The sequence below is a fragment of the Hippoglossus stenolepis genome, chromosome 8 (genome assembly GCF_022539355.2).
Source record: "Hippoglossus stenolepis isolate QCI-W04-F060 chromosome 8, HSTE1.2, whole genome shotgun sequence".
Taxonomy (NCBI): Eukaryota; Metazoa; Chordata; class Actinopteri; order Pleuronectiformes; family Pleuronectidae; genus Hippoglossus; species Hippoglossus stenolepis.
The window spans coordinates 3,635,756-3,661,181 of record NC_061490.1 but is presented as its reverse complement, the minus strand read 5'-3'; the positions used below and the strand labels follow the sequence as shown (position 1 = coordinate 3,661,181).

At 44.5% G+C, this 25,426-nt stretch overlaps 2 protein-coding genes across 3 annotated transcripts in view; both read right to left on the bottom strand.

The window, feature by feature from the left end:
- Window positions 1-11,886, bottom strand: part of rspo2 (R-spondin 2) — a 58,020-nt gene extending 46,134 nt beyond the window's left edge. The window contains exons 1-3 of one of the 2 annotated variants that reach the window (XM_035162907.2): window positions 11,495-11,886; window positions 11,199-11,390; window positions 10,608-10,933 (exon numbers count right to left, since the gene is read on the bottom strand). In XM_035162907.2, coding sequence (XP_035018798.1) covers window positions 10,608-10,707 — 100 coding nt within the window. In that variant the 5' untranslated portion in view covers window positions 10,708-10,933; window positions 11,199-11,390; window positions 11,495-11,886. Of the gene's footprint in view, window positions 1-10,607; window positions 10,934-11,198 lie in introns of both variants that reach the window. The other variant, XM_035162906.2, reaches the window with a different exon arrangement.
- Window positions 11,887-16,845: 4,959 nt separating this feature from the next.
- Window positions 16,846-25,426, bottom strand: part of eif3ea (eukaryotic translation initiation factor 3, subunit E, a) — a 31,456-nt gene continuing 22,875 nt past the window's right edge. Inside the window, exons 10-13 of the mRNA XM_035163791.1 lie at window positions 25,311-25,420; window positions 18,772-18,874; window positions 18,197-18,331; window positions 16,846-17,020 (exon numbers count right to left, since the gene is read on the bottom strand). Coding sequence (XP_035019682.1) covers window positions 16,985-17,020; window positions 18,197-18,331; window positions 18,772-18,874; window positions 25,311-25,420 — 384 coding nt within the window. The 3' untranslated portion in view covers window positions 16,846-16,984. The remainder of the gene's footprint in view (window positions 17,021-18,196; window positions 18,332-18,771; window positions 18,875-25,310; window positions 25,421-25,426) is intronic.

The following is a 25,426-nucleotide window of genomic DNA, read 5'->3' as shown; positions in this document are numbered from 1 at the left end:
TATTATTTCCTGGAGGCAGATGTATGGAGCTGTACCTGTCTTGTGTCTACATGCCGCAGTGTTTACTGCTACAAACGAGCAGCACATTGGGTTGTCATGTATTGGCTGCTGTTACAACAATGTTCCAAAAAGCAGGATGAGCCAAAGGACTTGTCTGTTCTTCTTTATTCTCTTGTTTTCAATAAACAACATTTAACACTATATAAGCTCTATATATAGTATATATACTGTTCAGCAATGAATATGCATATGTGTTCATGGTCGTTGATGATGATAACCAGCCCTGCATTGTCCATGACACTCCACTACTGTCCATTACTGCGCCAAGGCAGTACCATCTCTAAAGCCATTAGCTGGTAAACATGTAAACTACATGTGACCCCTGTCTAGGGATACCTATTAGTTATGACTCCTGCTGGTGACAGCTGTTTACACAGCTAAGGCCGCTGCTCCTGAGCTCTGGCCCAAGTCCAAATAAAATAATATCCAGTTTAAGGAGAAGTCAGCCAAGATGTAACACAAGTGCATAACATGAGGGGAAGACCGAGCGAAGGAATCCGAGAAATGTTAATGGACTCCTTTTTTCTTTTTAAGCTTTATACTTTTCTGTCTAGCATTTGTCTCTACCACAGGCGTGTTTCATTGTGTGGGTCCGAAAACAAGATGAGTGAGAAACCCTAATGGGCAAAGAAAAGTCAAAAGCAGTCACCACAATTGATGTGCTCGTTGACAAAGCTCAGCGTAAAAAAATGTGCTGCGTTAAAATCATAACACATCTTTATAAATTTTGTCCCACAATTAGACATTACTGTCTCTCTCTCTCTGTCTATGTGTGTGTTTCTGTGTCCTGAACTTGTGTAGCATACAGCAAAGCACAAAAAAATCATACATGGGCTTAAGACAACACAGACAACAACAAGGCAAACAACAACAACAAAAGACCACAACCACACGACAGCTGGGTCACTCATGCTTCATATTTCCACTGAACAGGGCTGGGCCCACTTTAGTGGAGGTCGGGCTCAGCCGTGGAGAAACGTCTTGGCTTCGGGGAGCAAATTACGGCTCATATGCATTCGGTGGCAGGTGATGAGAAGCATAAGCCAATGTGCAGGACTGACAGGTGGCAAAGGTTCAATTCAGTGAACTGTGACCTGGGAGGAGTGAAAACGGTTTCACGGTGACCAATTACACCCACGATTATTTCATAGTATTTCTTGTAAATGCTTTTAAATTGCAGCCTAAAATTTCCATCTATTCATTTATTAGCTATACCGTGTTTCCTTTGAGAGTCGCGGGGGTGGCTGGAGCCAATCCCAGCCAATGTGTCCACGCTGGACAGGTCAGCATGAGTCTATCACAGGAACTAAAGTTTTACTGCTGGAATAAAACTCTGCAAAGACAAAGACCCTTCGCCAACCTACACGAGTGGGTGACGCATTAAAGGAACATGAAGTGTCTTGAGTCACTGTTCAGTGACCCCCACTGCTTCTGCGTTTGTTTTTCCCCCGACTCATTTATTCATGTCTTTCCTTTAATTTGTCACAATGTCTGCAGGCTAGTTCACTTATGAAACCCAACTACAACAGCCATGGAAGCAAACTGTAAGCTGTAATTGGATTGACAAGATGTTGGATCCACCCACAAAAGGCTGATTGTGAGAGGCGTCAGCAGGGCCGCCATTCAGTCTGGCTACACTCGCACTGTGAAAGAAAATCCCAGCTTCTTTGGGGGAATTTGCAGCGACGAACAGCATCAATCCTGACCGTGGAGCAGCAGAAATCCATACTTTTGTATTTATAATGGATCAATTGAGTACAGCATGTGCTGTGAGAGTTGTCACACATATTAAATGAGCCGACAGAGAATCACCTCTCAGCTCTACGGAGCATTTCACAGTCTTTCGGCTCACTGCTTTGGTTGGAATCTTTACTGCCATTGTAAAGAAAGAGAAAAGAAAAGTGAACATCATCGAGCATTAGCAGCTAAAGTGCCACATGTTTCCCTCAGGAGTAGATGGAGACAACACTCAAGCTAAAAAGAGAATAAATAACGAACTTACATTTGTTGACTCCACAGGAAGGCTAGCGTTGCTCTGTACATGCTGGGTGTGTAAATAAGCAACTGGTTGCTAGCAAGTGTCAGTGTGTCGTCTTTACAGCTTTTTAGGGTGCTCCCACACAGCTCCCATTGCTAGGAGGGCAAATGCCCCATGTCGCTATGTCCACACAGTGACAGCTCGCCCTATTCTAAATTGTCCTGCCACAGTTTCATAATTTCATTTTTTACACATAATGCCATAAGAGATCTCTAACCTGGTGTTTTGCTCAATAGCTGAATTGTATAGCTGCGTACAGCGTGATTTGAAGCACTATTTTCCGTGGCTTGTGCTATCATACATAAAGTTGTTGCTGTCCATGCAGACAGTCAGTTCTTGTAGTTTCAGCTGCGGTTATTCCCATACCCACAATACGCACACAATGCAGTTCTCTCTCTTACGTGAGAACTTGTATTTCACTTTACTCTTTCTTTTTCTTTTTACATTTGCTCTTTCTTCAGTCTTTGTACCTGTCACTTGGAGTTTATTCCACTCGACAGCGGCGTGCGTGTGTATGATAACCTCAGCTACCGCCAATAATTGACTGAACTCAATGAGAAAAACGCTGCAGAGAAAGTGAAACAAAAGACTGCCCTTTTATTTGGATCCACAACAAAATTCTAGAGGTTGCTTTCTGACCCATATCCCATCCTTCCCCCAAGTTTTGAAGTAATCCTTCCAGTAGCTTTGCATAATCCTGCCCACTAACAGACAGACAGACACACAGAACAAAAACATAACCTCCTGGGTGGAGGTAATAATGCAGATTTATTATTACATGTATAAACCAAAGCAGTGTTACCTGGGAGACTCAGAGGGAATTTGAGGCCGACCAGAGGTCAACTCATTTTCTCCGCTAAGATGAATCTATCAGGAGAGTCAAGGCAGAAACAGTAAAGAAAGACAGAAAGGAATAATGTAGGATTCTGGGCAATGTTCAAAAAAAGTTCGGTTTATCTTAGAAGTTCATCAAAATGAGTGATAATCATTACGGTGTGAATTTTAAAAACTCTGGCGGGATAAGTACATTATCCTGCTTCGAGCCAAAGTATCACGCACTGTCGCTTCCGTCATGGGACTGATCAAACATTTTCTCGTCATGATCTGATAACGATCTGATGCACGTTGCTCCTCTACCCTGTGGATCCCTTCCTCTCATCACTGTCCTCCTCTTTGCTCCTTCTTTTCTGTCCACATAAATCTACAGGGGATGACCCTCTGAGACCTCTTTACGTCTCTGACATGCACGCTATGTCACCACCCCCACCCCTCACTGTGTGTCTTCCTACAGCGGGTGTCAGGGAGACAATGAGCTCAGCATCCAGGCCCAGTAATGACTCCCAGCCTGGCTCCTGATTAAAAACACACCGGGAGCTTCTGCACTCCGCGGGCAGCCATGAGGCCTTTCCCTTCGTCACACCGCAAGGCCTGAGAGCTACAGGAGATAGAAGCACAAGCCAGGCCTCAACACTGCTCCATGCCCAATACAACAAAAGAGATCTCGTGTAAGCATGACCCGCTGCAGCATTCAAAGCTCTTGTCCCAACTAGTTCAAGCCCAATTCCACAGGCAGGTCTTCGTTTAGTCTGAGGGTGCCCAATTACCCACATTAATCCCAACCTCAGCCAAAACCATAACAAAGCCATAACACTGGCAGCATACAGTCCCTGGCTCGGATACATCAAGGGCGGGGCCAAAACATCCTGCCACATATTTGCATGTTGTTTAATCTGTGCCTGGTTTACTTTTCTTAAAACATCATGATCAAATTGGCTATCAACTCAGGTGCTCCTTGTTTTTTTTGATGTATTCAGTTACTCAGGACTATCCGCTGTAGTTCCACAGATGGACACAGATCATGAGACAATAGGGGTTGCAGCACCTTTAACTTTACATCTCTGTGTCTCGCTCCACAGCGAGACGCTTTATTGCGTCTGACCAGCTCACTTCCTCTCCATACCAAAGGCATTGCATGCTGAGCTTCATTTTGATGTGGCGTGTAAGCGTAGTTAGAGGTCCCATAAAGCAGGGAGAGGGGGTCCATGTTTCGAATGTTAAGGGGTGGGCACTGGGGTGAGAGGTCCGAGCCCCGCTCCTCCCTGCCTTAGTCGAGCAGCAGCCGTTCAAACAGGCACTGATGCATGTACCCTTAAGCACCAAACTAGCGTCAGCGTGTGTGTGTGTCTGTGTGTTTGTTTCTGCACACGTCGGTGTATTTTCTCAGGAGGCCTCCTTGAGTTTCAGATTTCCAGGCCTTGCAGATCGATGCAAAGTAGGTACTGGTAGGCACGCACAGGGAGAAACACACTGACAAGGCAAACAAGAGCAGATACAGAGCGTCGCCTTTTCTAGAAACATTAGACATTAAGATTCCTTCCGAGGGCTCTTGGATCCACTAAATCCTTCCAGCTCTCCAACACATTTGGGGAAGGTGGGAAATCAAATTCACACCATGTCAGATAGGCTTTTCCAAAGTTAACAAGTTGCACGCCATGAAGTTGTTTGACATTTTGGGGAAATTCTGTTAATGCTGTGAGACGATAAGACTCTCACATCTGTGCAGTAAATACGTAGCTGGAGCCAGTAGCCAATCAGCTTAGTTTAGCAGAAAGGATGGAAACAAGAGAGGGAGCTAGTCTCTTTCTGTGTGTAGGAAACAAAATCTGCCTTTCAGCACCTCTAAAGCTCATGAATTAACACATTATTCCTCGTATGATCCGTACAAATGCCGAGGAGTAAAAACAACAATTTGCTGAGTTATGGAGGGTTATGAGTTATTTCTTGGCCGGCAGCAGAAACTTTGCTTTGCCTCTGCTGGTTGCCTGTCAAGTGCTCCGAGCCAAGGAACAGCAAAACAATAAATTCTCATGTTTACACTGCGTTGTTTTGTACAGATTAAACAAAGTAGATATAATGTGTAAATTAGTGAGCTTTAGAGGTGCAGGTATGTGACTTTTTTTTACCTTCAGACGGAGCCAATTTAGCTGTTTCCAGTCTTTGTGCCAAGCTTAACTTACGGCTGCAGGATGCTGTGAGAGTGGAATCGATCTACTCGTTTAACTCTGTGCAGCAAAGCCAATGAAAGGCAGCAAACAGTTGTTTAGAATTCACCTCGTGTAACTGAGCCTATTTTTAGGTGAAGGGTGATTTTAGTTGTTTTATTTTGTAAACAACAAAAGGGAAATTGGTCATTTTTAACAATCCCCATGATCATGTACGCTGGCGTAAAAAAAAAAACACAATGAATGCCTATTGTGTCTATGTTATAACCTCTAAACAGCTCTTCACTGGATTCTTTGAGAGGTGTGTATTAGTAATGTGAGAGGTACGTCTGGAAGTGCGTTTCAGTGTACACGCCTGAGGGGCTCCATCTCCGGCTCTGGGCAGCTCTCCTACCTATGAAGCCCTTGCATGAGTCATTTTTTCAAAAAAAACCTCCTTTTGTGTTGTTGTTTTATGTGTGGCACTTAGAAATGATTCCCACATTAGACTTTTTACGGCCCAATAAACTTGAGAGCATCGGACCAAATTGGCTGGTCATATTTAGTAGCTTTATAAGGAAACGTATTAAGGTGTAATTGCTGCAGGGGAGTGTGCAACTGAGGGAAACAGGCATAGGTGAGGGTTACAAAACCACCCTCGGCCGCTCTGCAGGGACACTGTCCTTTTTGTCTGCTCCTGGTGAGTTTCCAATCACCGCGAGGAATTTGGAAATCTGGAGCATGTTTCAAGATTTTATAAAAATTTTCACATTTCCGAAAAAAAACAGAGCATTTACAGTGTGGTAAAAAATGTAGCCCGAAATAGAAACATGTGTTTGGCGTTTGGCTTCGCCAGCATTTGGGAACCTCTGATGACAGTGATTGAGGGTGGAAGAGAAGATCCCCTTGTGCATTTGTGCTTGGAAGAAAGCGGAAAAGGAGAGAGCAGATCTGTGCACATTGATGTGATGGATGGAGGTGTGCAGAAGTGTTACAGAACAAGCTTTCTCATCCATGTGAAACACCCAAAGAGTTGACAGATGAGTCTGAATCCCGTCTCCCACCTCCCCGCCTCGCTCCATTCACAAACCTACTGCAGAAAAGTGAGATAAAGGATCATTTATCTACTAAAATTCTAAAAGGTTTCATTTATTACTTTTAAGGTAATTAAAAGACTGATTCTTTTTATAACTGAAGGGAAAACAAAGAAAAAGTGAAACGGATCGCCCCCCCCACTGTCACGTGGTTCCTCGAAAGAATCTCTCCCTGTGTCTTTCTCCCCGTTAGAAAGTTCATGCCACTGCATGTTTTTTCCTCTGCTGGGGTTTTCGGCAGTGTAGCATGGCATGAGCGCACTGAGGAGCCTTTCACCGGCTTCATCTGATACCGCTGTGACTCGGGGCAGGAGCTGCGCTACGGGCCAGGATCGACATGCATGGGTTAGTAGGTCAAACAAGGAGCTAGTCTTTCGACGGAGTTTGAAGGCTGGGTCAGACTAATGTGATTTATCAATACAGCACATAAGTGAATCATTGTGCGTAATGACCATGATAATCCCGGGGACGGACCCTGGATGTGATTGGCTGAGGAGTTGGGGTGGGTGAAGTTGGAGGGGGTGCATGCGTTGTTCTTGACATGATGTCTTGATTAGAGCATCAGGAACATGCACCTGTAGGGTGTTATTGTAGCTCGCTTTACTCCTCTTCTCTCTCTCTCTCTCTCTCTCTCTCTCTCTCTCACACACACACACACACACACACACACACACAGACACGCACACACAGATTTACGCTTATCGAGGCTTGGCTGATGGGGCCTGGGAGAGAAAAGACAAAGCTCTGTTCCTTGACGCCAGAGCTATGGGCTCAGGTCAAGACTCGGCTCGCTGTAATCCCTCTCAGGTGATGCTGTTCACATTCAGCCGTTTCCAGCTGATCTGCTTAAATATGCCGTCCTCATCCCGGAAAAAGCCCCCACCCCTCCTCAGCCAACTAGCACCATACCTCCGAGGTTGCGGAGAGGAGGAGAGGACATGAGAGGAGAGGAGAGGACATGAGAGGAGAGGAGAGGACATGAGAGGAGGAGAGGACATGAGAGGACATGAGAGGAGAGGAGAGGACTGCATTTCTGTAAGGTTAAGATTCTGGAGCAGTGCATAAAATAAACTGTTTGGAGTTTAGTGGAATAAGAAAAGGTCAGGGGTGTAGGGGGTAACATCACCTGGATTAGAGTAATGAGAGACCCTTGTTAGCAGTCGTGCCATCTTAAGAGCTTTCTTCAATTTTTCCAAAGGCAAGAGTGGCAGGGCCGGTTTGAAACGCAGCCTCTTGGAGCGCTCCCTCTCCTCCCCGTCAGGCACTTAATCAACATATTATATTGCACTGAAGTGCTGGGTTCCAACATTAACACTTACACCCACAAACCTGGGACTTTGTAGGAGCTTTCAGCACAGAGGCCTGAGTTACAGGACTTAGGAAGAGAGGTCGCTGTGTTTAAAGTCACCTATCTGTGTCCAAAGATGCTATCATCTATTTTAATTTATGCAGCCAAAAACTGCATTTCACTTAAAAAATGACAGCCACATTATCGACAAACTGAAACCACAGAGTCAATTCACACACATGCCACATGATTCTTTGTTGAAAGACGGGCACACTCAGGCACAAATGATGACTAAACTTTCTATGTATGGCATCAAACGTCACTGTCACCAGCAGAACAAAATATCATGCATTTCTGACCTCGCTCCCTCCACCCTGCACCCTGCACCCTGCACCCTGCACCGCTTTCAACGGATCACGTTTGTCCTGAGCACGGAGCTGAGTAACACGTTACACGGTTGTATATGATGTAAGGCATTCTGCAGACTGCTTCACATTTTGGGATTTCTGGGTAGATGTGGAAGGGTTAACAGTATCACATGGCAACTTTTCACCAGTCTCGACAGCTACTACCTATTCATTAGCTGTTTAAACGTCTTAGGGCCCCGCTGTGTGTCTCTGTTCCTTCAGGCAGCGCTGCTACTCCAGCCTGATTTTATGTAGTCAGCAGGTGGCATCATTAGCCAGAGAATAAAAATGAAATGTAATACCCTTGTGTCTAGCTATGATATCATAGCAGGGCTCATTGGCATCGTTTCCCTGTTTCTAGTGGGCAGGATAGGGGGTAAGGAGGTGTAAATTTAATATGTTTTCTCATCTGTTTCACATGAATAAAATACGTACGTACAATTACCGCAGCCAAACAGGAGGCCGGGTCATGCCAGGCAGTGTGTGAGCAAGACAAGATCAGCCCAGAAACCACACAAAGATCCCAATCTCGACTGTGCTCGTGCATTTCAGCGAGCTCCAGTCATACGCAATGGCTGTTTCTCTCCTCGACATCCACTTAATTATAATGGCAGCTCCATCCCTCGCACCTCACTCTGTCATGTGGCTGCGTACGCACAGTATATCAACAGCGAAACTTTTTTTTCGTGCATGTAAAAAAAACACATTTGTTAAATTATGCAGGATGTGTTTTGTTAAGCATAAAATAGTGACGCCTGGGGAGCAGAGTGTGGCCAAATTGAGTTTCGAACGTGTCTGGGTCTCAACACTCCTGAACGGTTCGGATAGCTCCCCGTGCATGCCAGACAGGCTGTATATAAAGCTGTCACAGGAACCTTGAGGGCTAGAAAAATATCCAAGCATTGCTGGACCTATTGGACAATGATCTCTTACACATGCTTCTTTCAATATAACCGTGATAAATAAAGGAAGGAAGCAAATACCGAAAACTTGGCCGGCTGCCACTGCTTGCTAGAATGGCACTTTTGGCCCAAAGTGCAGTTCCCCCCCAAACACACTAAAACACACACACACACACACACACACACACACACACTTACACTTTCAGCATTACTGTAAGGCAAAAACCTGTACATATTTGCATTGGATTAGTTTGACAAGTGTAACATCCGCTCTGAGAGCTCTGGCGGTCACAATGTGTAGTTTATAGTGCTCAGCCTAAAGCTGATCTTGAGGTCAAATGTGTAAGTTAACCTCTTGATCTCAGCCCCACTGGTTGCCCCCTCCTCCTCCTCCTCCTCCTGCTCTCTCTCTCTCTCTCTCTCTCCCTCTCTGCCGTTCTCACACACAGACATGCACACACTATATAGATAAACCGGCCCCTGAAGACAAAATGAAAAGACAGTGATTTGCTGCTTGACCATCCAAAAATACCCTCCAATAAAAGACTGATCATACCAAGAGAACTGCATTCCATCTCCCACACACACACACACACACACGCACACACGCTGTCTTAAGATCGGACGGCGCACGAGGAGAGAAACACACGGAGGAGCTGAGAAACGTGTGTGTGCCAGTGCCCCGCAGTGATCGCCTGATTATTTGCAGATGGGCAGTGGAGGGCTTGCAGAGTGTGGAGGTTCCCCCCTTGGCACGCAGCGCATATGATTAAATCTGTGATTGCCTTAAAATTTACAAGACCCCCCTCGTCTCTCCCCTGACTTGAAATGAGTTTTTACTCTGTACTTCCCACTGTCCGGAGCGTTGGCGCTGCGTAAAGGTCCGCTCCACGCTCTCTCCTCTGCATGGTCACCCCGAGGAACGTATAGCGAAATGTGTTATGTCACAGGTCCGAGGAGGGCTCGGCGGGGGCCACTTTTCCTAATCCCACTGTCTCCTCATTCATTCAGAGTATGGGGTAGTATTTACAAAGGGGCTGATCTCCTCCCCAAGCCCTTGCGCCTCCGCTGAGCGATTGTTATGCGGGTTTCCTACCAACTGTTCAAAGTGGTTATGAGATCAATTAAAACCAGCTTAAGGGGCTGGAGTGGAGATGTGCAATTCATATAAGTCAGGGGGCATGGGATTCCGTGTCTATTCATTAAAAACCTCCCACAATACCACCCCCTCCCCTCTATAAGCCGCCGCTCTCTATAGACAGTTTTTTTTTATAGCAGTTTCACGTGTAAATAACAGTGTGCGCGCCTTTCCTGCATCGGGAAGTGGCGTTAGCAGCGCGTCTGACAGCGTGTTTTAAATACGATCAGACAATCCACTCTTTTAATATTAATTTTGGAAGTAGCGAAGCGCTTGGCCGATCTTTACGCACATTTTACGCACTAGCTACCGGCTTCGAACTCGTTACATACTGTGGAAAATATTCCTTCCAGAGGTCAATAAATTACACCAGATGTTGGAAAATGAAATTGCAGCTTAGATTACAAATTTCATCTCAGCGTAAACTTTTCTGGAATGATCCCAAATAGCAGGCAGTGTCGGCATGCTCTCACCTGTGCGATTCCCAAACCGAAACATTGACACTTATCAATTTGTGATGCAATTTTCTCTGACTTTTTACGCGCGCTCTACGCTGTGAGAATACGGAGGATGTATACATACACGCACGGAGACGGGCAACACTGTTTAGGACCGTGCCGTTGCCTCCCGTGACCCAAACAAACTCTGTACCCATGTGTGAAAGTCAGTGCCGGGATGCTGCCGTGAGACCTGCGTTACCTCTTTTGTTTCTCCTCCAGCGTTGCGACGGCGCCTGACAGTTGCTGTACTCCATACAGTTCAATACGATCAGGGCAAAGGAGAAGAGTCGAAACTGCATCTGGACGGCGATCAGTTTGTCCCGGACTCCAGCAAAAAGGTGCCTGCGAGGCTCGGGATGGATTCTCTGTGACTTTTGCAACGTCCTCCCCCAGTCTCTTAAGTTCTCTCCACAAGTGTGTCAAACATCAGACGAGATGCGACATGGTATCACGTCGCCGATTGGGACCATTTTACGGAGCGCGGCTGATTTCCTCCAGTCACTCAAACGTGTCTGTGTTGCTGCGCTGCGGGGAGAATGACAAAGGAGGTTACTGTGATAACAGCGTAACGAAATCAACACCTTCCGAAATACTAATGCGTAAAGGTGACAGCGGGGTTAGAGGAAGAAGACAAAAAAAGGATCTCGTGTGTTAATGTGTTGGAACAATCACACAAGCAAAGGCAATGCGCACTGCTCAAACGCCCCCCTCCAAAAGAAAAGAGCCGTGCGTAATTGTCGCCAAAAACCGCTCCGTGAGAGATAACGTGTTGCTGTAGCAGCCTATATACCTTGCATCAGATGAAGTGTGTAATCCCGCTCCGGTCCACTTTAGGTCCCCTCTGAGTGCAAGTGTGGCTCGGGAACATGCAGCATCCCTTTTTGTGTGAGAAACTTGTGTCCCCCACGAGAGCTCAAGAGGTCGAGGAGGAGGAAAAAAAGGTGGTAGCTGCAGCGGAGGGGGGGATTTCCTTTCCTCCTCTCTGCAAAAAAAAAAAAAAACCGCTTTAGATTCCGTTTATACCTGCGTTTCCTCACTCAGGGTTCGTCCCGTGTGGCGCGTGAAACGGCGGAAACAAAAACTCACATGTGTTTGCTTTTCTTTTTAAAGCGGAAAAGCGCCGGCGCTGAGTGAGCGACCCTGCGTGCTGCGCGCTGCTGAGGTTGCGCGGCGACCGACTCCCGACTGGTCCTGATGCTTGCTGCCTTTTTCCTCATATAGCGCCGTGCCGCCGTCACGTGTGGACATCTCCGGTTTTGTGTTTTTCCTCCTTATTTAAGATGTTGAAGATGACATTTCGCGTATTAGTCTCCCCCTCTCTCTCTCCCCCACCCCCGTGGACTCACCCACACCGGTGCGAGGTTGCCTCTGGGTCCTAGTGAGCGGGAAAAGCTGGGGGGAAAAAACTCTTCAAGGAAAGTAAAGTTGATGTTTCCTAAGTGATTGCAGCTTCTCTCTGGTTGTGTTACTTCAACATCCAGAATATTCCTTTAATATTCCAATGCAGGTCCAAAAGGACCCTCCCTTGCGTAATGAGCCTACTCTGCGTCTTTCTAATGGATGCTGTGATGTATTAGGAGTTTCAAATCAAAGTTCAGAGACCTCCCTCCATTATAAACCAGAAGCAAACTAAGCAGATTGCTGCACAGTCAATCGAGTCACTATCTAGGCTCGGTTATATTCCACTGACGATAGCCCTATTGAATAATTAGAGGTTCGCCAAAAAAGCAATTATCTGCATAATGTGCGTAATGAGGTGGGCCCGCAAGTCAACCATCCCGTCACGCCTCTTTGATCCCCCCCCCTCCCTCCTCTCCTCCTGCTTTGAAATCAATAATAATCGTTGGAGAGGCTGTAATTGTGGAACATGAATAACTCACTTAATTATTTCAGTTTCTTTTTCTTTCTTCTCCTCCGGGCACCGGGTCTTTCACACTGACCCGTGCGACCTCACCAGCGGGGACGTGTGAGGCGGTCATGCCCAGGCAGGAGATCCTCCCTTCGGTCACAAACTGCCACTAACCCGTTGGGCAAACAAATGAGGCGCAGGCTGGCAGCCATCCACCTCTTCTGTGACATTCAAACGCTGGCGGCGCGTCAACTCTGCAGAGCAGCGCAGAGAATGATCACCCAGATAATATTTCTTTGAAAAAATCAGAAGGAATGAGAAGTGTCAGGGGTGTTGGTGACAGCCGGTTCCAGAAAAATAAGTTGTATGAGTTCATGTGCAGGTAAATCCACAACACAGGAGGTCACATCGCTTAGTCACCTTCAGCCGCTGCTCCACACCCAGATACGAGACACGCTGTGAATGCTCTACCCCATTCAGCCACTAGGTGTGGCACTTAATCTTTTATTTATTTCAGCAAATTATTTTCATGCGAGAGCTCTTTAGTGTATGTCAGTAAAATTACACAGCAGTGCGAGGTCTGGACAAATACAGTCCTTTATAAAAGCAAAGCAAAGAAAAATATATGTATAATGTGCATTATTCTAAGAGTTTAACTGTTTCCTTTGTAAAATAAAATCCAACTATTTTTACCTTAAGCCTGGCTGCCCTCAGATCACTCAGACCTCCCATGTTAGAACGGCTAAAGTTCATTTAGACGCTGGTTTTAAACTTTAAATACCAAAGAAACCAGTGAAAAGGAGATTTCTACCCTCAAGACAGTAAAACACACACGTCCAATAAAACACACACACAACCAAAGTTTCCATTTCATCACTGGAACTGATTTTAAAATACATATGTGGGGGGAAACTAATGTAGTTACAAAGAAAAAAAAAAAAAAAGGAGGAATCATGGTTGTTTCCTTGCCAAAACTTATAGTGACCTTTGTCCTGCCTTTGTTTATTTATTTGTCCATGAGAGCAGTGACAGGGATTGTGGTCAGGAGGGCTGTTAGCCGCAGGCAGTGCCGCTGGTTTGGATTCCTCTCTAAAACAACATCTGAAAAGTGCACGGTTAAGGTGAACGTGATAATTTAGGCCTCAGGCACTTTTATGTTCACGATGTGTCATGGAGAAGGGGGCCCGGTAAACCAATCACTTTATTTTCTCCCTCCCCTTTCTCCTCACCGTTGCAGTGCACAGAAAAGAGGAGGAGGGGAGGTGGGGTGGTGGTGTCGGTGGGGTTCGGAGGTGACGTCAGCATTCGGATGGTCTGGCCTGGAGCCCTCAGTGCCATAACAGCAATGAGGGGAGCTGCTATACACTGAGTACATCAGAGCTCCAGACCGGATGGTCTTCAGCCTGGGCTGCTGTCACACTTGACTATGAGGGGGGAAAAAACACAACAGAAAAACAAAGATCCAGGCCAGACTGGTCATTTAAGAGTCAGAATCTCCAAAATGTCAAGGACAGGATGAGAGCGAAGCAAACTCCAGAAAGTTCAGGTTATACTTAGCAAACTTTCCGTGTTTGTGGCTCCAAATGGAAAAGAGGCAGGGAATTAACCTAACACGACATTCACAAACAAAGCGGAAAACGTCACGGGCCACATGTACAAACACAATTTTATAGTCACCATAAGTCTAGTTGACAAAACCCTCATCTCAAAGTGCAGTTGGGAGCAGCTCCGGAGCTTGAGCCGGGAAAGAAATGGGAAATGTATACAGCTCCATGAGAAGTAGGTATAAATCCAACTGTTGGGGAAGATTGTGCAACATGATCGAAAGCGAGAACACTTTACACATTCAAGGGCAATTCTTTGTTACATGTTTCAGTCCATATGTCTTTGAATATGAAAATATTAAAGTTTCAACTCTCCAAGTCTTAATATGCAACTTGAAAACATTGGACTCAGAGGAATGGATTCCAGGTTTTCAAAGTGTGTCAAAATAATTCCGAAAATTGCTGTAACGTGACATGTGAAGATGTGAGCTGGTGAAATTAAAAGTAGCCTATATGCTCTTTTAACAGGCTGTGAAAGAATTGTTTCTCAAACCAGCTTCTATAATAAATCAGGGTCTGAGGATTAACACAGAATGTACTCCCAAAACAGTTCTGGTTGTAGCACGAGAGATTTTCCTATTTCTTTGTGTCTGTGCTCTTCTCTCTGTTTTGATGGGGTGGGGCTCATTTGGACTTCAGCTATATGCCCACTAATGTGTTCATGTAGCATGTGTAAATCACATCGACTACGGTTATGTCTGCGTCCACACTACTCCAGAGTTCTTGTCGGCCCATACTCCAGAAACACTTACGGATACATTGATGTATACGATATCCTCTCCGGGTTGTATCAGTTGCGACTGGTCTATCGGCGGAGGTTGCATAGCATTGCTAACACTTCCTTTCAGTAACAGTTCCACGTCATCGTCAGTCCAGGAAAAGAAATCCTTCAGCTTACTTTTCAAAAATTGCAGTTCCTTGCTTTTTGGTAGTTTTTGCAACTAAGCCACCTGCTCTCCGTTTTCACCGGCTTGCACATGCCCAGTGTATGTGAATGGTCATGTGATATGTATTTTCAGGTAAGAGGTTATTTGTATTTCTGATACAAAATACAAATCAGGATTTACCAGTATCTGGCTTCAACAGGTGCAGTGTTCTGATTGTGTTTGACTGTTCAACTCCAAGTATTACCACTGGACGCGTTTTTTTCTTTATATTGCCTAAATCTAATGTTCAAGAAAACTAACTTCTGAGAGCAGCTTTTCAGGAGCCTCAAAGGTTAGACTTTATAATTTTTCTTATTTCAAATAACACCCTAAACCAGGATGAAACTCAAGGGCTCATACCTCCACCAAGCCCCAAGTCTCCTTAAATTCAATCAAGCTGTACTAAATGACACACACACACACACTCATGGATCTCAGTTCCCTATATGTGCCTGATTTATTTCATCGAGATCCATTAATTAATGTCTGGGAAAATAGTGGAAATGTGGAAATATGCCCTATCTTGTAAAGTTCATGTGGGAAAAAAATCCTGGATGTGTCCCCTGATCAAGGTCCCCAGTAGAAGTTAATGGGTTTTCCCTGACCCATAACGCATTCTTTCACCAGGTTTTGTGACAATCTGTTGTGTTGTTTTTGTGTAATGTTGCTTGCAAACAAACAAATCAACCTACAAACAAAAGGACAGGGGTGGAAACATAACCTCTTTAGTGGAGGTAATGAGCTCAAACACTCAGACACGTGTCCTATAGTCGTGCTGAAGGTTCAGAGTGTATGCATCCTGAATACTAATGTAAATTCTTCTGCATGTTTAACCGTACCGAGAAGTGGCTCTACAGCTCTTTACTCTGGTCACATTGTCTTGATATCTTGTGGGTTGGCTAAAACTATACTTATTTAAAGATTCACTGAAAATACAAAAAAAAAGGCATATTTTCTTATTTTAACTTCACGGTACAGGATTAATCATATAATGGAAGAAATTAAAGTACCTATGTTTCCCTTTTTTTGGGGTTATTCCCTTTTCATTTGTTCAATGAAGACATTTTGTAAAAAGTTTTTTTGCTGGGTTAGAGGCCAAACTCTGTCCGTCCCACCTAAATCACTGCTCCTGAGGAGCCTGAACGCCTCGCTTGTGCTCCTGGCTTGTTTTCCATAAAGCGTTTATCTCTAAGTGGTTGACCAGTCACCACAACAGTGTGCCAGCTGACCAATCAGCGCAGACTGGGCTTTTTAGGAGGCGGGCCAAGAGCTAAAATGGAGCGTTTCAGACGATCATTGCGCCATGTAAACCTAGACGACCAAATTAAAATTATGAACCTGTAAATGGCCAAAATATGGTAACTTTAAGAGAAGGAAAATGTCTATCATCAGTCTGTCTCGCTTCTTCATGCTTCGGTTAAGCAGAATGTTTGTAGAGTCAAGCTCACATTCAAGTGATGAGACACCCTTTGCACTTCTGATTTAGTCTAATAAGGCAGGTGTAGTTCTGACATAAAACCCCTTAAAAACGGTTGAATTACATGAAGGTAGCAGTAAATGAAGGCCTGTTTGTGAGCAACTGCGATGGAGGAGGGAGGGAGGGAGGGCGAGTCACAGGACTGAGTTATGAGAAGGTTGAAGGCAGAGGAAAGCGGGGGTGGGGTGGGACATTAAAAAGATTGTGTCCGTCTGGCTAATGGTTCTTTATGGCTCCCTCATGTCCTCAGATGGGCAGGATGACTGGCAGAGAGTGTGACCACTGGTAACTCTACATCACCTCTGCTTGCCCCCTTCGGCTGACGTCCCCACTCAGCGAGACTCGGCCTGCCACGGTGAAGCGAACCACTAAAACACCATAAAACCAACAGACTAAACAGCCATTCATCATTACAGCACACACATGAGCCGCATCACACACAGCAGTCTTAACTGTCCCACTCAGTGACTCACTTGCGCACATTAAAACTTCATCAAGTATTACTGATACAAAAAAGTCTGACCACGCAAACCTCAACTGCCATTTGTAATGTCCAGAAATAAGGCAATCATGGGTGAAAATGGTTTTGTTGGTCACTTTTATTGAACTGCTGATGACTTGTACCAAGTGCAAAACAGTACTGTGCTCCTTGAGAGACAAGTGTGGAAAAAGAAAAGTAGTAAAAACAAAGAGCAGGATGGATCCGTCTCCGTTGCGCCGCTAAAATCCAGATTCCTGACCTGCCCAATTTGGGGTCTGGAAGAAGAGCATGGAGAGAAAGTTAAGTTAGACCATTTGTGGATCACGGAAACAAATCAAAACTTTTTGTTGTTGATTGTGGGAAATGGGAAAAAGTAACATACATGTGCAAGCAGTTAAGCACTGATGTTTTCCTTGTCGGGAGTGTGTAATGTGTGTGTTCTGTTGGTGAGCGCTGGGTGGCTGTGAGAGCTGACAGGGACCCTAAGCAGCCGGCCCAGATGGCAGTTAATGTTCTCTATATGTAAGTGATTTGTAGCCTTGAGGACAGCAGGATGTAGCGGTGCTCTGCGAGTTGTTTGCAGCCTCTTTTTGTCTAATTACAAAAACTCCTTAATGAGGGGGGCAGGGTTTTTTTTTTTTTCTTTTTACAGGACAAGGTTATGGCAGCACTCCTGCAGATATTCAAACAATAGGCAGGAGGGTAATTGAGCACATCAAAACACAGCCACTAAAGAGCTGCACAGTTAAAAAGTGAATATTTAACATGGCTGTTGTAACTCGGTGGCCTTGGTGCAGTCAGGTGTTTGGCGAGCAAACCAACCCATCAATCTGCTCTGACAGACGCTGCATGTCTTCACCGACTGCAGAGTTGTGTGAAGCAACCGCTCGCAGCTCCTGTTCACAGTATGCGTGCGATTATGACATTCTGTGTAGTTGTAGTACTTGAGCCGTCTACATACCACTAAAAACGCACAGAGTCAACATCAAAAACACACTTAAATGGGATGACTGGACCCTGAACCAGACATCTGCAACAGGTCCTAAGTGCAGGGAACTCCAGGCTTTGAGTAATGTTCACCGAAAGCCAGTGTGAGGGTCCATCTTATTTAAGTTGCTGAGCTGAGTCACTGAGCTCAGGCCCTCGTTTTATGGTTGTTTGGAATCTACCTTGTCATTAGGCCTTTGAAGAGCAATGGAGGGATGAAAGCCTCAGCTCTGTTAAACTTGCTCTTACTGGCTTATTTCGTGTGTAAAGAGAGCTTTTGTTGATGGTTGTTCATCAACATTCTTTAGCCTTGTTCTTCTGAGCTGATCATTTCAGATGCTTTGAACTGCCCCGGGTTCACGTTGACCTTCTCGCAATCTGATCGGCAAGGGAGGGATGACTAGCTTCAGCTGGGAGCGGCGCCTTATGTGCATTTTGTATGTACAGTACGTGTATTGACTCACCTCGTTCCTGCTGTTGTGGGCCTGCTTTTTCTCAATGTTCATGGCCAACATTTGGCTACGGAATGAGAGGCTCTTGGTCTTCTCAATCACCTGCTGGTATGGAGATATGGCGTTGTTCCCCATGACAACGTGACCCTGGAAATATGGACAGTGGTTAACATTAACACCAAAAAGCCAATTAAGTTTGGTCTCGCAGACACCATCCTACAAACTTTGCATATGGTCCCAGTCACATCTACTGTGGGCACATCCACATAATTCCATGTCATTCTGAGGGACTGGGCTATGATTTGCTGATTACAGAGAACTGTCGTGATGTGTATGCCAAAACATGTAGGTTCAACATGGAGCCTCACAAAGGGGTCCTAGCAAGGGTGAGATATTGTGGTTGCGACAGTCTTTACAAAAATCAGGACACGCATAATTCTTCTTTATCCTGCACAAGATGCACAGTAGGAGCTTCTGGAAGGCGACAATCACGACCACCACCAAGTTGCAAAGGTCTGTTTAAAAAGCTTTGATTCATTAGTTCTGCACTGAGCCAATTGATTGAGGAAGAAGACAGAAGGTCTCACCAGTTTGGAGTCGATCTTGGCATCCAGCCTGGCGTTGCGGATAAGGTTCACAATCCATCTCTCAGCTTCCTCAGGCGTCATGTTCAGTTTGTCTGCCAGCATGCTGTTGAGGAAACAAGAAACATGGGGCTTGAACCTGGGTCTGGGTACAAGGCAACAGACAGGGTAGTGGGGTCTGTCACAGTGGTGAGCTCAGATTCTCCTGAAAATTAATTGGAGTGGCCAATGATGCATCCAATGGTCATGAGCTCCCTGGTGCCATGGAAGTAAAAATGTATGGTGTTTGTCAATGCATGAAAACTAACATGGTCTTAATTTATGGATGGCAATGTTGGTTTGTCAACTCTGCAGTTTACCACTGACACTACCAGGCAGGATGAAATATAACAATTCTGCTTCAGAGACCACATGTATTTGTTAACAGCCCATTGACACCAGCATCAGCTCTTATCGCCAAAAGCTCTCGAATCTCGTCTTCTGCCTGTATGACACCTCTTTTTCACCTGTCGCCTGTTAAAAACGTCATCAAGGCGCCCACACACTATCAGAATCCTCCTGATAATCTCCTGCTGTATTCTCACGTGGGCTCACTCAGACATTCTACAGAGTTTTTATTAGAGGGCAGTCAGGAAAAACTCTGGAGAATGCCGCCAGCAACTGACTCAGACAGTTGGGTTCTCACATACAGTGGATTATCCAGAGTTCAATGCATGTCTGAAAGCAGCTTTAGTGTTTAGTGCTAATAAGCAAATATTAGCATGTTAACTGGCTAAACAATCCATTATACCAAGCAAACAATGAGCGTTTCAGCACACTGGTATTAACATTTGGCTCAAAGCACTGCTTTGCTGAAGTACAGCCCCACAGAGCTGCTTAATCTGAATAAAAAAAATTATATTAGTGGAGAATGTCGTCTGAAACAAAACATTTGGTTAATTGTTTTTATTTATATTGTGTCCAATCATACACATTCTGTACAGTTGTTGAGTCCTGGAAAAGATTAGGCTGTTGCAAACCAGGACTTTACTTAAACTGGGCTGCAGTCTGGAAGCGATAAACAGTCTATGTAAAATATGTAATAGCACCAAGTTAACACCACATTATGATGGATGTTGAACATTAGCAGCCAAAGGACTAGTCACCATTTTCATTTGACAGTGTTAATAAATGGCAAACATGTTGCCCTTCAGGCAAAAGGTGTGTAATATGAAGCACACTCCATAACACTTCTAATGGTCCTCTGCTAATGAGAGCTTGATTTACAGACTACTATGAATAACTCAATTAGAAGTGAGAGCTCTGCCCCATGTTGTGGGCTTCTGTGGTCACATTTTTTGTTCCTATGTCCAGGACACGGCCTGGCCACTCAAGTTTGTCATGACACACTGGTCCAACCAGCAACTGTCCCTCAAAATAAAAGCCAGGTTGGCAACTGGGCTGCTCTTTGATACAGCGAGACATGGATGTGTCACAGCGTAGGGAGGGGATGTATGCGGGTGGCTGGCATTCTTTGATCCAAAGCTTTACCCAGTGCAGCTGGCTTCCCTTGTGGCTTTCAAAATAACTCGACCCCCTCGATATCCCCCCATCTATACCCCCCCCACATTTCCTGCCCCCTCCCTCCTGTCTGACCCCCACCACCCTCCACGCCTACCACATTTCATATAAGGGCCCCAATAAATATCCCCAACCCCTCTGTGCACTGCTGACAATTACTACAGCAACCCTACCTCAAAAGCAAGACACCAGCCACTGCCAGCCCTGAAAAACCTAACACAAATACTATAGATACAAATTTGTCATTGTGTATGGCCTATGTTTGTATACACAAAGTAAAAGGGGTTATAAGACCTATAAAAAAATTTGCTCGACTAATTATGACTTCCTGGTCCATTAATCACACTTTGTGAGTAAGCTTGAATCTGCAGGGACCACACCACCTCTCACGCAACGGCTCTGTAAACAGATCCCACCAACATTACGGATTTCACCCGTCGCTCTTGACTTATTCAAGACATTCTTTTGGTGAAAAGTAATCTTACTTGGGATTTGTGATAATGTCTGTCTTACCTCAAGGCTAGAACTGAAAAAATAAGACTAGCACGTGGTCAAATGGTGGCAAAACCACATAAAGAGGGGAAGTGAAATGATGTCAGTGTCTGGTTTGGGCATTAAAACCATAAACAACAAATAAAGAGCATTACCTCAGCATAATGAGCAACATAGGGTTTAGTCTCCAAGTGACAGTGCATCTCTCTCAACACTTTCACCACAGTGAGGTGATGGAGGAGGTGGATAACGAGTTAGAAAAACAGCAGTTTAGAGTGGATTCATGTTGATCGCTGCAGCAAAGACGAGGGAAAACGGTAACGAGAGACTGACCAACCTGTCACTCCCATCAAAAAACTAGTAACACTAGCTGAGGTGGACATCTGATTATACTTCAGGTCGTCAAAAACCTGGATAAAATTATGCATGACAACAAAATTGCTCCAATGGATCATTATTGGGAACCTAACAAGTTTGGAAAAGCGTCAGCTGTCTAATGACGCAAGTTTGGCCTGTGATGGAGAACACATGTCAGCAATCACAGAGTGTCACTTTTAACACTGAGGATTTTAGTTTGCAGTCCTAAATGTTGCACAAGCAAGTGGTGCATTGTTACCAATGACAATAAACGGTTATTTATTAAGCTCTATTTTAAAACAGTTACAAATTGCTGCACAAACACAAAAAGTGAACAAAGCAGCAATAGACAAGGAGGAAAAGAGAAAGTGGCACTGAGGAGGGCAAATATAACAAGGAAAACTACTGATAAAATACATTATTAAAACTGAAAAAATAAACAAATAATTGATGAAGCATTAGAGTCCAGAATTAAAAGCAGCCTTATCCACGTTTTTTAAACAGTGATTTGAACTGGGGGGCTCTAACATCAAATTCACATTTTTTAGTCGAGACTTGGGGACTGATGTTTTCTGAGGTCTCAAGTAGCACGTTACGTCACAGGGGAGAAAAGCTCTAAGGTACCAAACTGGACAGAGCCTTAAAAGTTATAAAAAATGCATTTTAAAAATAATTTCTAAAAGACCTAAGTAGCCAATGTCGTCAGGTTAAAATGGGAATATTGTGGTGAAATGTTTTGGAACCAGTTAGAAGTATAGCTGCAGAATTTTGGATGGGTTGCAGAAGCAGCAAAGAGAATTTGGGGAGAGACGTACGTACAGGGATGAGATAAATGTGTGAATAATCTTCTCCAGATCAGTGAATGACAGAACTCCTTTGATTTTGGTGATATTCCATAGCTGACAACTTTTCTTACATGAAGGTCCAGTTTAAAATCAGAATCAATTATTACACTTAGATTGCTGGCAGTTGCACCTCACATCGACTGATGAAAAACACTTGATGGTTTGGCTATTTGGACAAACAACTGCTTCCAAAATAATGAAATCAAACACGACCCAGACCCCTGCATCAAATATGAACAAAGTTGAAGGGACATTATGAGCTGCACTCCTTCATACTCAGAAAAGCCCTACACTTATTTAACCAACAATCAAGTAATCTACGGCAAATTCGTATGAAAATAGTTTTTCGTTCTGATTTTACCCTTGTGATTAAGTGATTGCTGGGCAGGGGAACTGGGTGTTTTGTTTGACAACTCACTAAAGTGGGGGCACATGTCAGTCAAGTCCAGGTCAGATATGATGATCAAAACAAACATGATCTGGTTTCCTCAACGGGGAGTTAAGCTAACCCCTAACCCCTCCAAACGTGATCTGTGCAGCATAACACAGGAACAGAGAGCACCCCAAAAGGCCCAGGGCCCTGGACCGCACCAGTCAAAGTTCTCTAATCTAATTTATACAACAAAGTCTGGCAATGTTTTCCTCCCAGGAAGGCATTTGTATATCAGAGCATGGTTACTTTATCCCATTGTCTTTGAGAGAGGTCTACAGCAGCTACCCCTACTAAACCTCTGACTGCAGGCAAGAAAAGAGGAGAAAGAGGGAGAGAAAAGAAGGACAGGGGGAATAGGTCGGACTCAAACAACCTACACTATTGACATCCTTTGGCCCTTCAGCCGAGCAGACAGCCTCCATGACTGGTTTTATTTTACACAACCATGATCCCCTTCCTTGGGGGAGAAGGGATCACTTTCATTTCGACCCTTTATTCATTCTGGCTCCTGAGCTTTCGACTTCAGGCTAGGGGAATCCTGTGGGTCTCAATACCAACCTCACACTAGAAGAGAGGGGTCAGGGATTGGGGTCTAACGCTCTTAAAGGAGGAAGGAGGAAGGGGGATCCTTCTCAAAAGTAGCCCCCTTCTTAACATGGCTTGCCTAAAATGAATCCTTTGTTAAACACTAACATATGATAGCGTTTGGGAGACTCTGAGCCATTTGGAGCAACCTCACTTTCAGCTTGGGGTAAAATTGATTTTTCGGGGAAACCGAAATGATCGTGTGGTCTTTTTAATGACTCAATTGTGAGGTGGAAAGATCCTCAGTGTTACATCCAAATACACAAGACACCCCTTCCAACTACCAGTGAGCTGTTGTGTACAAATACAATCTAGTGATGAGGGGAGAAGAAAATGCCCAAATGATCACGTCTCAAGCATTTACTCAAGATGTCAAAGGACAAGTGTGCATTTGAGGTCAAAGCAGGGTCTCGTCACTGAAACATTCAAGAAAGAACTAAGGTAATAAATCCTGTAAATCAAACAGGGGAGAAAAAGCTAGATTAGAAACCCACTCAGGACACTGAAAAGTCAAGTGTGTGTGTGTGTGTGTGTGTGTGTGTGTGTGTGTGTGTGTGTGTGTGTGTGTGTGTGTGTGTGTGTGTGTGTGTACGCGCAATTAAGAGTGCAATGCAGGCTGAATCGCATTTTCACTTCCAGTACATTTTACATAAGCCTTTATTACACAAAATAACTAAATTACGCCAACTTCTGGTGTACTCTTGTGTCTAAAGCTGTGGGCACACGGCGAGCTAAATATCTGTGAAACCATCATGGCCAACAGCTGTAAAAATGTCCTCATTAAATACAGCCATCAAATTCATCTGGGTACACGCTTCGATACAGAGGGCTTCTGGACAGAGTGCTAATGACATGGAATTTGGGTGTCTGTCAAGACTAGACATGATCTGTCCATCGTCATAACACAGCCAGAAATAAACACAGAAATCCCTGAAATTGCCCCTGATATGTGTTCCTGTGTCAGAAACCTCCACAAACAGAGCTGGGGACACGGAAAGAAGGTGAAAAGTAGAAATATCACCATTCAACTTCCTCTTTCAGTGTTACCACTAACCTTTGTGGTACTTAACAAGTAAATGGATCCAATTGCAGTAAGTCTGCCAAAAAGAACCAGGACTCCTAATCAATTCCAGACAATCTGCAACTGGAGATTTCGACAGGGCCTGATCATGTTCCACGGTTCAACCTTGACTACAGACCTCCACGGCTCTATGTAACAGTCAATGCAATCATTTTCGTGTCAACAGAAGTAATTCGTTCCCTCTTTCCACTGAACATCATATGTTCATGGACCATATTTGAAATGCAGACCGTGCCTCAAATTTACAGTGTTCACAATTTGCCCGAGGGGCAGCATAGTATGAATGTAGCTTTCTGAAATCAGTGTGAAATTTGTACCATATATTAATGATGAACAGGTAAAACAACAAAATAACATGCATTATCTGATATCCCAGATTAGATAGAGCAACAAGCATAAATTTACCTTTACAAAAAGAATTAAAGGCTGAGAATGGTGAATGCTTCTGCCTTTATATTTGTCACTCTAAAACTGATTTGAAGAAGCAGCCAAATCCTGTAATCTCTCTTAATTGCAGACAATTACTATAATCTTTTTTCCCCCCCTCTCAGCTAATGCTCACTATAATTAGCATTGACTATATTTCTTGGTTTTGGGGAGGCATCCAAAGGCCTTCAATTTTATTATAATGTAACTAAACTAAAATTTGAAACAGGAGTCAATAGAGACCTACAGAACCCTCTGACCTCCACCACCCTCACGAAAAGGAGCTGAAATGTTCTTGTGCATTAGAGTAGCTGGGAGCTTGGACTCTTATCTTGGCCTCTTCCTGGCGGAAAAATGTTCATGAATTGTTCTCGGACAGGTGGTCTTAAGAGATCTCCACAGAGCAACCTGTGGAGACCTGGGAGCAGTTAAACTTCACAATGCGTAATCCATGAGATGTGTGCGGTCAGCATGGCTGTGTGCAGACGGGCCATAAACACTTATCTATGAGTTAAATTGCACTGATCACAAAGCCCATGGTCTTACTTCCTACTGACAGAATGCATACAACGTCTAGAGATAGCAAACAGGACTTCCTGTAAGTCTTCAGGGACGTCTGCCAGACTTTTGCTGCGCATTACAGTCAGGATTCAAAAGCTGCCTTATCATCCCCATGCAGCATGACCAATGAGACTACTGCTACTCACTGCTGATTTACAAATGTTACACTTCACTTTGGTCTGGTTTGTGTTAAGTGACTTACCTGATGCTAATGCACTGGTGAATCCTGCAGAAGGTCTCAAAGATGAAGAGACGGGCATTCTCAATGAAGTCCTCCAGGCAAGCAACCAGGAAGAAGTCATTCACAAGAACCTAAGA